Genomic DNA, 13,011 nt, shown 5'->3' on the forward strand with positions numbered 1-13,011 from the left:
CTCAGTCGGTTAAACATCTGACTTCGGCTCAGGTCATGATCTCGAGGTTCCTGAATTCAGGTCACACTTTGGGGGAGCTCGATCCCACTCGTCTCTCTCTCTGTTTCTCTCTCTCTCTGCCCCTCGTAGGATTCTCTTTCTCTCCCTCTCTTTGTACCTTCACTCGTTACCTCTCTCAGAAAACAAAACAAAACAAAAAACAGTATTTAAGGCCCATGCCAAGGCACATTATGAAATTTATGAGTGCCAGAGTAGAAGACAAAGATTTTATTTCCATAGAGAGGGAAAACAAAGGTTACACAGAAACCATAATGAAGGATTAGGGAAGAGAGTGACAGAAAAGAGTGTCCGATTTCTCAACAGCAACGTTGAAATCTGGAAGACTATAGAACACATTGTGAAAGAAAATGATTTTCTTTTTTTGTGTGTGTTTATTTTGAGAGGGAGTGCGAGCAGGGTGGAGGGTGTGGGTGGGGTGGGAGAGAGAGAGAATGCTAAGCAGGCTCAGCACAGAGCCTAACAAGGGGCTCAACACTAAGTGTGAGATCATGACCTGAACTGAAATCAAAAGTTGGACACTTAACTGACTGAACTACTCATGCATTCTGGAAAATGATTTTCAGCATAGAATTCTGTTACCGTTTGTATTTTGAGTTTGCTCTGAGAATAAATACAATTTATTACACTAAAAATTTTATATCTACTTCCTTCCTTGGGAATTTATTGGTAGATATGCTCTACTGTTACATGAGTAAATCAAGAAAAAGAAGTGGCATCCAGGGAGCATGAGGTTGAACAGAAAAGGGATGAATAGAATTCCCCATTTAATAGTGAAAAGAAGTTCTGAGGAAACAGATGTGTATCAGGCCCAGTGAGCAACTAGTCCAGATTGTAGCAGGTGGGATGAGAGATTCAGCAGGGCAGTCCCTGGGGAAAAAAATGGAACTAAGGGATTTTGATAGATTTGATCATATAGAAATTTTATTGAATAACTGGAATCTTATCCTTTGGTACAAACTAAGTTGCCATAGGAAAACAGTGGGAAAAGTTGAAGTGAGGGGGGGATAAGAAATTCTTACCTCTAGAAAAGACAAGTTACTATTTTTTTCAAGCTTAGTTATTTTCAGAGAGAGCATGTGTGCGCACAAGCAGGGAAGGGTCAGAGAGAGAGGGGGGGAGAGAGAGAATCCCAAGCAGGCTCCATGCTCAGTGAGAAGCTTGACTCGGGGCTTGATCCCATGACTGTGAAATTATGAACTGAGCTAAAAAATCCAGAGTCGGTTGCCTAACCCACTGAGCCAGCCAGGTGCCCCTAGGGAAACCAAATTATTGTACAAGAAGGGAAATTTAATACAAAGTTGGCACTGAACAAAAGTTATATAGTAATAAATTGGGGTGATGGGTCAAAGACTCACAATCTGTATTCTGAGTCTATTAATAATATTTGAACACAGTGTATGTATTAATAATACAAAAGAAAATGTTTCCAGTTCTAGTTCCAAAGCAACTCTTCCTTTAGGAGAAAAATGCCTTTTTAGTATTTATATTTTTAAACATGCAAAATCAGAGAACATAGTAAAATGAGCGTCAGTGTACCCACCAGCCAGCTTCACCAGCTTTGAACACATGACCAGCTTTATTTTATTTTTCTCTCACACCATACTTTTTATGCCACAAATCCCAGAAATCTGGGAGAAAAAAAGGATAAATTAGTACCCTGTGTTCAGATTTCCCACTTTTTATCATAAATGTCTTTTATGGTTTATTCAAATTGACATCCAAAGTTCACACATTAGGTAGCCCATTATGATTTAAAATTTTCACATCATGGGGTATCTGGCTGGACCTATTGGAGGAGCTTGCGACGACTCTTGATCTCAAGGTCATGAGTTTGAGCCCCACATTGGGTGTAGAGATTACGTTTAAAAAAAATTTTTTTTAAGTTTATTTTTGAAGGAAAAGGAGAGCGTGAGTGGGGGAGGGGCAGAGAGAGAGAGGGAGACACAGAATCAGAAATGGGCTCCAGGCTCTGAGCTGTCAGCACAGAGCCTGACTCAGGGCTCCAACTCACAAACTGCGAGATCATGACCTGAGCTGAAGTTGGTTGCTTAACCGACTGAGCCCCCCAGGCGCCCTGAGATTACTTTAAATAAATACTTAAAAAAATTTAAGGGCACCTAGGTGGCTCATTCAGTTAAGCCCTCTCTCCCTCTCTCCCTCTCTCCCTCTTTCTCTGCCCTTCCCCTGCTGTCTTTTGCACATGCACATACATGCCCATGCACTCTATATCTCTCAAAAATAAACTTAAAAAAAATACTTTACATCATACCTAAACACTCATTCTTAAAAAACATAATTAAAGTGCCAGCTTGCCCATGAAACTAAGGCTATCATGACGAGTGTCCCTTGAGTACAGTTTTTACATCATTAGTCTGCAAAGTAGGAGATAATATTTTGAGGTATGAGAAGAAAATGTTAGCATGCCTAAAAATACTTGCAAAACGTTATTTAATATAAGTTCAAGTTTCTTTTTCTGGGTACACATTTCATGTATATAATAGTGTAATGTTATACATAGGGGTTGTATTAAATCTGGATCCAGTCAGAAAAAAGAAACCACACATTAATTTAAAGAGGGAAGTTTAATATAAAGAATTAGTTATAAGAAATTGGAATAATGAAGGTTGACTAATAGAAAGTTACTCTGAATTCTGAAGAATGTAGGAATAGCACACAGAAGGAGCAACCACCCTAGCACTGAGATAGAGCACCCAAGGAAGAGGACCCAAGGACTGAGATCTAGACCTTGTTGAAAAGGGCACACACTAGGGGCGCCTGGGTGGCTCAGTCGGTTAAGCATCCGGCTTCAGCTCAGGTCATGATCTCACAGTTTGTGGGTTCGATCCCCGCATCGGGCTCTGTGCTGACAGCTTAGAGCCTGGAGCCTGCTTCAAATTCTGTCTCCCTCTCTCTCTGTTCCTCCCCCGCTCATGCTCTGTCTCCCTCTCTCCTTCAAAAATATTAAAAAAAAAAAAATGAAAAGGGCACACAGTGTGGATGACATAGAAGTTGCCCTGGAGCTGTGTTGGCAGAACTTGTTGAAAATCTTTTCTTTTGCATGTGGAGGAAAGCTGTTCAGGGGAGGTTTTCTGGAGGCACTCTGCTACTCAACCCTCTCTAGAGGGAAGCTGCTCTGTGCATTGGGCAATGAAGAAAATGCCCACAGTGGCAGGAACCTGTTGCTAGAGAAGCTCAGAGTACTGCAGGGGGTGTGCTGGGCCAGCGAGCTGGAACTGGGAAGCAAAAGTCTTCTTCCTGTAATATTCCTCCAGCAGCCTCCATTGTCAGAGCTTCAGCTGGCAAAAGAAAAATACGTTTTTGTTTTTTGTGGTTTTTTTTTTTTTTTTGAGAGAGAGAGGGCACAAATGGGTGAGGGGCAGAGAGAGGGAGAGAGAGAGAGAATCCCATGAGGGTCAGAGGAAAGGAGGGAGAGAAAGAAGCAGGGCTCACTTGAAGCGGGGCTTGAGCTCATGAACTGTGAATCAGGACCTGAGCCAGAGTCAGATGCTTAACTGACCGAGCCACCCAGGAGCCCCCAAAAGGACAATAGTTAAAGACCTACATCTATTTTCTCAGAGAAGGCAAAAAGGGTGAGCTCGAGTAAATTGATAACTGGCAGAGTTAAATGCTTTTTTGGCAGTGTTGGGGGCAATTGGTAGTGGTCCACAGTAGTAGAAGTGTTGGAGACCTGGTACTTAATCTGGTCTTTTCAGTGAGTTTATAAACTTTTGAAGGCGTTTTAACTGTGAAAGGCCTGTTGTTCACAGTAAATTCTTTTTTACTTTTCTGTATATTTACACAGATGTTTGAGAATGAATTGGAAAGTAGTGTCTATATATAGCAAGGATTTTAATTATTTATTAGCTTCTAATTTTTTTTTTTTTTTAAATTTTTTTTTTTTTTCAACGTTTATTTATTTTTGGGACTGAGAGAGACAGAGCATGAACGGGCGAGGGGCAGAGAGAGAGGGAGACACAGAATCAGAAACAGGCTCCAGGCTCTGAGCCATCAGCCCAGAGCCCGACGCGGGGCTCGAACTCACTGACGGCAAGATCGTGACCTGGCTGAAGTCGGACGCTCAACCGACTGCGCCACCCAGGCGCCCCTATTAGCTTCTAATTTTTAACTTGTAATCACTTACCTTTTAAAGTTCATCATTATACCTCTTCAGAGAATTAGCATGCCAAGATATTATATAAATTAGATTGTAATGTATATACGTTCTGCCTGCCTGCCAGCCTTTGCTCTCCTTCACTTTAGCTAGAATAGTTTTCCTCCATTTTAGACTTTTCCTCTGACTCTTTTTCATCTTTCAGCTTTCACTGCTGCTTCCTCTAGGATGCCTTCCTTGACATAGCTAAAGTGGGTTAGGTGCTATTCTGTGTGGGCTAGAATCCTGTACTCTCACTGAAAACATCATCTTGTAAAGACCCCCTTATTTATATTACCAGCATTCCCCACATCTACCCCATAGGAGAGTGAGGACTGTCTTGTTCCCTTCTTTAAATACCTAGGGCTTAGTTAATTAGCACAGTGCCTATTACATGGTGGTTTTTTTTTTTTTTTAATGTTTATTTATTTATTGAGAGAGGGACAAAGATAGGGAGAGTGCACATGAGCGAGGGAGTAGCAAAAAGAGAGAATCCCAAGCAGGCTCTGAGCTGCCAGCGCAGAGCTCGAAGTGGGGCTCGGTCCCATGAACTGTGAGATCATGTACATGGTGATTATTAAAGAGTGAATAAAATGAGCAGGATGGTACTGTTTACTTGGTTGGCAGTGTAGGACATAATGCCATATCCAGTACACCTCAAACTACATTTTGATTTTTGTTACAGTTTAGTTTTTCTTATTAAGTTTACAGTATTACTTGTGTAACTATTACAAAACACCTTGAAATACCTGTGTCTTGCTCTCTTTCAGGTTCCTTTTTTGCCAGGAGATTCAGATCTTGATCAACTAACAAGAATATTTGAAACTTTGGGCACACCAACTGAGGAACAGTGGCCTGTAAGCCTTCATACATGTTCTTTAATGTAGTTAGGATTCTATATGTTGTTGTCGTGTAGGTATTTCTTAAAGAAATGTATTCACGTCTTAATTTACTAGTAATATATACTCTGCAAAATTTATACCAAGTAGAAAGTTAAAATTGTGGTATGGTATCCAGCCTCCCACGTACATGTTGCCCTTCCTCCATCCCAGGGTTAATCACTGTCAGTTTGGTGGAATGTCTTGCTGTGAAGATACATACATAAACATATACTTAGACAATTACATATTTTATCTTTTCTTTAATAAAAATAGGATCATGCCATATAAACTTTTTGCCACCAACTTGATCTTTTTACTTAACGTTTATAACTGACCTTTTTCTTTTTTATTCTGATGTTTTTGTTTTTAATAGCTGCATATTTTATTTTAATGGGTATTCATGTTTGTTCATCAACATCTTGGTGGATTTAGGGTGTATTTGTAGAATTTTCACTAACAGTTAAGATGTCTCAGTATTGTGCATATTTTTAATCCATTATATTTTCTACAAAAAAGAAATCTTAAGTCGTGAGTAAAATTTACACCAATTTAAGTTGCTAAATTGTATATATCATAGTTTAGTAAGATAATCTCACTCGACTATTCTTAAAACTGTAAACCTTTAGATTTTCCTTCCTGTTATAGCCCCATCTCCTGGGGAATAAATAACTACTACCAAAGATAAATTTTAATCAGACTCTGCCTTCTGGTTAAAACTGATAAAATTATCTGAGGCTGAAATTTAGTGTAAGGAGTTTTTTTTGTGCTGTTACTTCCTCAACTTTCTAATTGAAAGTTTGCTATATGTACTCATTGTAAAACATGCTTTAGTAGCTATCATTTATTAAACACATTATATGCCATCATGACAGGCTTTTCATAAATTATATGTCATTTTCCCAACAATCCTATGAAGTAGGTACTGTTAGTCCCAGTTTATTTGAGACAAGTGAGGTTTACTGAGGATAAATAACTTACTTACCCAAGGTTACACAGTGTCAGAGCTAGGAGTGCAATGTAGATCTGTCTGACTCCAGAGCCATGTTCATGTTACTCTGTACAGTACTTTTCTCTTAGACATGATTTTCTTTTTTCCCCTCTTAGACATGATTTTTTGTCTTTTTTTTTTTTTTTAATTGTTTTAATGTTTATTTATTTTTGAGAGCAAGACAGAGACAGAATGCAAGTAGGGGAGGGACAGAGAGGAAGACGCAGAAGCAGGCTCCAGGCTCTGAGCTGACAGCACAGAGCCCAGCATGGGGCTCGAACTCATGAGCTGTGAGATCAAGACCTCACCTGAAGTGGTTAACACCTGAGCCACCCAGGCGCCCCAGGCATGATTTGCTAAACAGTAACTGCTTTACTGATATTTTCCTTAGATTTTTGAAAATTATACTTATTTTGAGATGATTGTAGATTTTAGTTGTAAGAGATAATTGAGATATTCCTTGAACTCTTTACCCAGGTTCGTACAAAGTTAGTACAATATCATGACCAGCATGCTGACGTTGATAGGATTAACATACAGGGGCGTCACCACAAAGATCCTTTATGTTGCCCTTTTTTAGCCATACCTACTTTCCTTCCATTCCCTCTCCCTCTTTAATCCCTGGCAATCACTAATCTGTTCTCCCTTCTTTAACTTTGTCATTTCCAGAATAGAACTAGAATCGCATACTATGTAACTTTTTAGGTTTGCCTTTTTTCACATTCAGCATAATTCTTTGGAGATTCATCCAGGTTGTATATATCAGTAATTTGTTCATTTTTATTGCTGAATGGTATGTATGTACCACAGTGTGTTTAACCATTCACTCCTTCGTTGTTTCCAATTGGGGCTGTTAAAAATAAAGCTCCTATAAACATTATGTGTAGGGTTTGTTTGTTTTTGTTTTTTGTTTTTTGTGGGTTTTTTTGTATAAAAATAAGCCTTTATTTCTCTAGACTAAATGCTCAGGAGAGTAGTTGCTGACCTCTATGGTAGCTGTGTAGTTAATTTAAAAAACTGCTGATTTGTTTTTCAGACTGGCTGTACCATTTTATATTCTTACCAGCCATAAATGAGTAACCCATTTTCTCTGCATCCTCTCCAGCATTTGGTGTTGTCACTTTTTTATTTCAAGTGTTCTGATGGTTGTGTTAGTGACAGTTCATTGTGATTTTAATTATTTCGCTAATAACTGATGGTGTTGGATATGTTTTCATGTGCTTATTGGCCATCTGTATATCTTTAGTTAAATGTCTCTTCATGTTTTTTTCCCATTTTTTCAATGAATTGTATTTATGATTTTTTTAAGTAATCTTTGTACCTAACATGGGGCTCAAACTCACCATCCTGAAATCAAGAGTCACATGCTCTACCCACTGAGCCAGCCAGGTCCCCATTTTGTGATTGGATTGTTTGGTTTTTAATTCTGATGAAGTCTATTTTATCAGTTTGTCCTTTTACAAATCCTTGTTTTGATGTCAAGTTAAGGAACTCTTTGCCTATCTCAAAGATTTTTCGACAAAACAATAAAAAAAGTTAAAACTGTAAATAGTTTTATAGTTTTACATTTGTCATTTCTGTATGTGATCCTTTTTGAGTTAATTTTTGTATGAGGTGTGAGACTTTGATCAAAGGTCTTTTTTTTTTTTAGGCTTGTGTATGGTCCAGTTGCTTTAGCACCATTTGTTGAAAAGACTATCTTTCCATCGAGTTGCTTTGCATTGTTGTCAAAAATCAGTTGGCGCCTGGATAGCTCAGTCGGTTCACAGTCTGACTTTGGCTCAGGTCATGATCTCCCACTTCATGGGTTCAAGTCGGGCTCTGTGCTGACAGCTCAGAGCCTGGAGCCTGCTTCGGATTCTGTGTCTCCCTCTCTCTCTCTCTGTCCCTCCCCTGCTTACATTGTTTCTCTCTCAAAAATAAACATTAAAAAAAGAAAAAGTCAGTTGGGTAGACTCAGCAGCTGTCTGGGGCAATGGACTTTCCATCCTGGAACCATGGCCTAATTTGTTGGTAACCTGGAGAAGGCCCAGGTGCTGGTGGACACTTAAAGCTTGATTGGCCACATTTTGGCAGTATGCCAAGATTGAGCTGGTTCTTCTTCTCCCTGCTTAGATTCCTGGAGTTACTCAGAGCTTGGAAAAAATAGTCAAAAGAGTTCTCAAACAGCCTCACAGTTACGGACGCTCTGCTGAATGTTTTGGTGACCACTGATGTGTGGATATAGTTTTATGTCTTTGAGATCATAGGCAAGCATGGCATTGTTGACTAGAATGTTTAAAGACCAGTCTTTAACATCTGTTTATATTTGGTTTATTATTTGAATAAAATAAGACAATATATCAAAACAATGAGTTGGGCATATTTGTGGGGATCTGTTTCTGGGTTCTGTCTTATGTTCCTTTGATCTATACCTGTCCTTCTGCTTAATGCCACAGTCTTAAAGTAGCTATGCATTAAGTGTTGAAATCAGGTAGATTGATTCCTCCACTTTTGTTGTTTTTCAAACTTGTTATAGCTATTACAGTTCTTTTGCCTTCCCACATACTTTTAGAATAATCTAAAGTGATTTTGTCAGAATTTTGGTAAGTATTCCCTTCAACTCCATATATCATTTTGAGGAGAATTCTCATCCTTACAAAATTGAATATCCAAATCCATGAATAGGACAGGCCTCATCATTTTTTTTTTTTTAAGATTTTATTTTTAATTAGTTTCTACACCCAACTTGCATCTCGAACTTACAATCTGTTGTAAGATCAAGAGTTGAGCACTCCACCAACTAAACCAGGCAGGCACCTCAGTTATGTAGCTTTTAGTATAAGTGTCCTGTGTGTTTTGTTAGATTTTCATGTATTTGATTATTCTTTTTGAATTATTCTAAATGGCATTTTAAATTTCAGTATCCATGTTTGTTACCAGTATATAGAACCACAATCAATTTTTGTGTCTTTATCCTGTATCCTCTAACCTTGCTTTACTCGGTAATTTTAGGAGTTTTTAAATAGATTTCTTGGAATTTTCTAGATAGATCATTTGACAGTTTTAGTTCTTCATTTGAGATGTATATGACTTTCAGTCCTTAAGTTTGAATTATAAATATTTTTACAGGACATGTGTAGTCTTCCAGATTTCGTGACATTTAAGAGTTTTCCTGGAATCCCGTTACAACACATCTTCATTGCAGCAGGAGACGACTTGTTAGATCTCATACAAGGCTTATTTTTATTTAACCCATGTACTCGAATTACAGCCACACAGGTATTTTAGCATATCTTTCTTATATTAGGAAATATGACGATAATCTTAACTCTGACACTGATAAAATAGAGTATTGTAAGATTTTCTAACATTCTTTAAATACAGTAAAGATGTGTTTTTGTTTTAAGGAGTTACAAGTTTTATCTTGTACTTAAGCTACAAGCCCCATTCAGACTGGTATTAAACTACATCATGCATACGCAACAAGAGAGTTTACTTTTGTTTAGGAACGTATAAATATGTATTTATTTCATAATTAATTGGCTTTCAAGTAGCTTACCTAGAGAAGAAAAAATAAGAATGGTTTTGTACTTGTTAAAATAATGATATTTCAATTAATGCCAAGCCTAATGCCAAAAGTGTTCTGGTTTTTTTCCCCCATGAAATGCAGTCAGTCTCGGTATGCATGCTGATCATTGTCATAAAGTGATAATGGGGAGAAAATGGTATAGTTCCTTCTTTTTCTTTCTTAAAGATTTTATTTAATTTTATTTATTTATTTCAATGTTTATTTATTTTTGAGAGACAGAGCTCGAGCAGGGGAAGGGTAGAGAGAGGGACATAGAGAATCCAAAGCAGGTTCCAGGCTCCAAGCTTTCAGCACAGAGCCCAGTGTGGGCCTTGAACTCACAGACTGTGAGATTATGACCTGAGCCAAGTTAGATGCTTAACCAACTGAGCCACCCAGGCACCCCAGATTTTATTTTATTTTAAAGTTGCTTTATTTTAGAGAGGGAGCAATCAGAATCGGGGGAGGGATAGAGAGAGAGCGGGGAGAGAGAGAATCCTAAGCAGGCTTGGTGCTGCCGGTGCGGAGCCCAATGAGGGGCTTGATCCCACAAACTGTGAGATCCTGAGTTGGACGCTTAACTGACTGAGCCACCCAGTCACCCCTAAAGATTTTAAGTAATCTCTGCACCCAGTGTGGGGCTTGAACTAAAAATCCTGAGATCCAAGAGTCACATGCTCTTCTGACTGAGCGAGCCAGGTGCCCTGAAAATAGAAAAAACTGTATGCTTACAAGAGACAGAAAGATAATCTGAATAGAATAGACATCGATACTGACCCTAACTTAAGGGAAATAAGAATCAAACTCAAAAAAATTAGAAGACCAAGAATATCTGCTTTTCCAAAAGAAGGAAGAAATACTGTCCAACAGAAAAACAAAAGAACATTAGATTTGAAAGAAAAAAATCCATTGTCTTTGTTTTAAAAACAAGCACAAAACAAAAAAAGGTTAGTGTCCCAAACACTTAAAATTGGGGCAGGGAGGGGTGCCTGGGTGGCTCAGTGGGTTGAGTATCTGATTTCAGCTCAGGTCATGATCTCACAGTTCATGGGTTTGAGCCCCGAGTTGGGCTCTGTGCTGACAGCTCAGAGTCTGGAGCCTGCTTCGAATTCTGTGTCTCCTTTCTGTGCTCCTCCCCTGCTTGGGCTCTGTCTCTCTTAAAAATAATTAAACACTAAAAAAATTTTTTTTTTTTTAAATTGTGTCAGGGAAGTGTAGAAATGCAACACAGTACAATGATTTGGCTTCATAAAGTAAGACCCTGATTAAAATGAAATGTCATAAGTCTTCATATCTATGCACAATATACCAAGAATATAACATAGATATTTTTTCACTTAAGTTTATTACAGACTACCAGATCATTGTTTAATGCATTTACTTCTATAGGCCTTCTCTTTTTGGCAGTACATGTTACCTTCATACATACATGCTAGATATTTTACGATTAGAAGCACTCTTCTCATTTCAAATAAGTACCTTATCGTTAACCTTTCCATACACACACACACACACACACACACACACACACACACACACACTACCTTCATCATAAGAAATTTGAGATAAGGTCAGATTATCTAGAAAGTTGTTTTCATTAATAGTAAAAATCAAAATATAAAACATGTAAATAAAAATTTATAGAAAAATACTAGTTGTACAACTTATTTGGGTTATATTTTGATAGAATTTTTTACTTAAAAAATGTTTATTTTTTAATTTTTTAAATATTTGTTTTTGAGAGAGAAAGCGCACGCAAGTGGGAGAGAGAACCTGAAGCAGGCTTCAGGCTCTGAGCTGTTAGCATAGAGCCCAATGGTGGGCTCAAACCCACAAACTGTGAGATCATGACTTGAGCTGAAGTCAGATGCTTAACTGACTGAGCCACCCAGGTGCCCCATAATGAATTTTTTAAAATGGGTTTTGACTCATGAATATCTGTCTTAAAGTTGCAATGAGATAGTCTCCCTTTCTTAAATCTCTGATAGCTCAGGATTAGCTTAATTTACTTAGGGAACTGCTGATTTGGAAGCATACTTTAGAAATGCAACTCTCTTGAAGTAAGGAATCTCTAAATTGTCACTGCAAATAATGTGAAATAATGTTGTGAGAGGAAATGCTTGAAAAGTTTGTATGAATTTCTTTATATTCCTGAAAGGATTATTGAAAAGGAATTTTTGTGCCTATTGAACTGTACTATGCAAATAATGTATGAACTTGACAAAATTGTCATTTAGAATAAAACTATTTTTATTGGAATTCAGGACCAAAGTAAAGAAAGTATCATGTCATAGAACATTGAACAGGTATTATGTAGAAATAACCTTGCTCATTTCATTCCCAGTAAAATTTGTAATTGTGGTAAATTGTTGGATTTTAATACATTGTTACCAGCCTGTTGTGTCTTTTAAAAAACTTTTTAAAAATCTGTATTTACAGGCTTTGGAATTTGAATACACATACATGTTGTGACAGACTTTGAAGTTCTTTTTAAGCAAGTTTCTGTCTTTACATGTTGAACTATAGAGCCCCTTATGTATACAGAGCTGAATTATACATGTCTTAACTAGGGATATTTCATATTTAATATAGGCTGTTCACCTGTAGAAAAATTACAAGGTAGTCTCTTTTTCTTAAGGTAATGAAATTTTCAACCAATACCGTTATATGTTTCTTTGCAGTAATTTGCTCATCCAAATTCTTGAGATTAATTTCATGTTGGAAGTGGGGCATTCACATAGTGTTTTTAATGTTCTCAATAATTCTGGTGTTTTGATTTTCATAAACAGTTCAGATACTCACTTAAAACCCTACTTTCTTTGGTATCTTTTCTTTAAAGGCATTGAAAACTAAGTATTTCAGTAATCGGCCAGGGCCAACACCTGGATGTCAGCTGCCAAGACCAAACTGTCCACTGGAAACTTTAAAGGAACAGTCAAATCCAGCTGTAGCAACAAAACGGAAGCGAACACAGGCCTTGGAACAAGGTAAAACTTTCATTTTCATAAGAAATGAAATGAATTCAGAAAACTCCAAGTAAGTAATGTATAGCTAGTGACTGAGGGGCAGCTAAGAAATGTAGATTGTGAGCTGTTTGCTTTTTTCTAAGTGTATGGTAGAGAATGTGGTATTTTAGCCATATTTGTTTCCATTGAAAATAATTTAATTAAACCAAACATTTTAAAAGGATGTGGGCACTTCTGAGTATACCTCAGCGTTGCACAAACTATCAATGTGTGCCTTATTTTCTTTATAAATTTTTATCGGTATACTACATGCTTAATGTTTAACAAGTGCTATTAGCAAATCAAAGCAAGTAAAATATATTGGATGTAGTTGGATGCAATGACTGGTTAGAATTGCCATAAGATTAAATGTGAAC

General features: G+C 37.5%; 1 protein-coding gene across 9 annotated transcripts in view; it reads left to right on the plus strand.

The window, feature by feature from the left end:
* The window catches only part of CDK7 (cyclin dependent kinase 7), a 61,404-nt gene that overhangs the window by 23,374 nt on the left and 25,019 nt on the right, over nt 1-13,011 (plus strand). For all 9 annotated transcript variants that reach the window (XM_030322373.1, XM_030322360.1, XM_030322403.1 and 6 more), the window contains 3 exons: nt 4,981-5,067; nt 9,191-9,340; nt 12,469-12,616. In XM_030322373.1, the coding sequence (XP_030178233.1) occupies nt 4,981-5,067; nt 9,191-9,340; nt 12,469-12,616 (385 nt within the window). The remainder of the gene's footprint in view (nt 1-4,980; nt 5,068-9,190; nt 9,341-12,468; nt 12,617-13,011) is intronic.

Source organism: Lynx canadensis, chromosome A1 (genome assembly GCF_007474595.2).
Source record: "Lynx canadensis isolate LIC74 chromosome A1, mLynCan4.pri.v2, whole genome shotgun sequence".
Lineage (NCBI taxonomy): Eukaryota > Metazoa > Chordata > Mammalia > Carnivora > Felidae > Lynx > Lynx canadensis.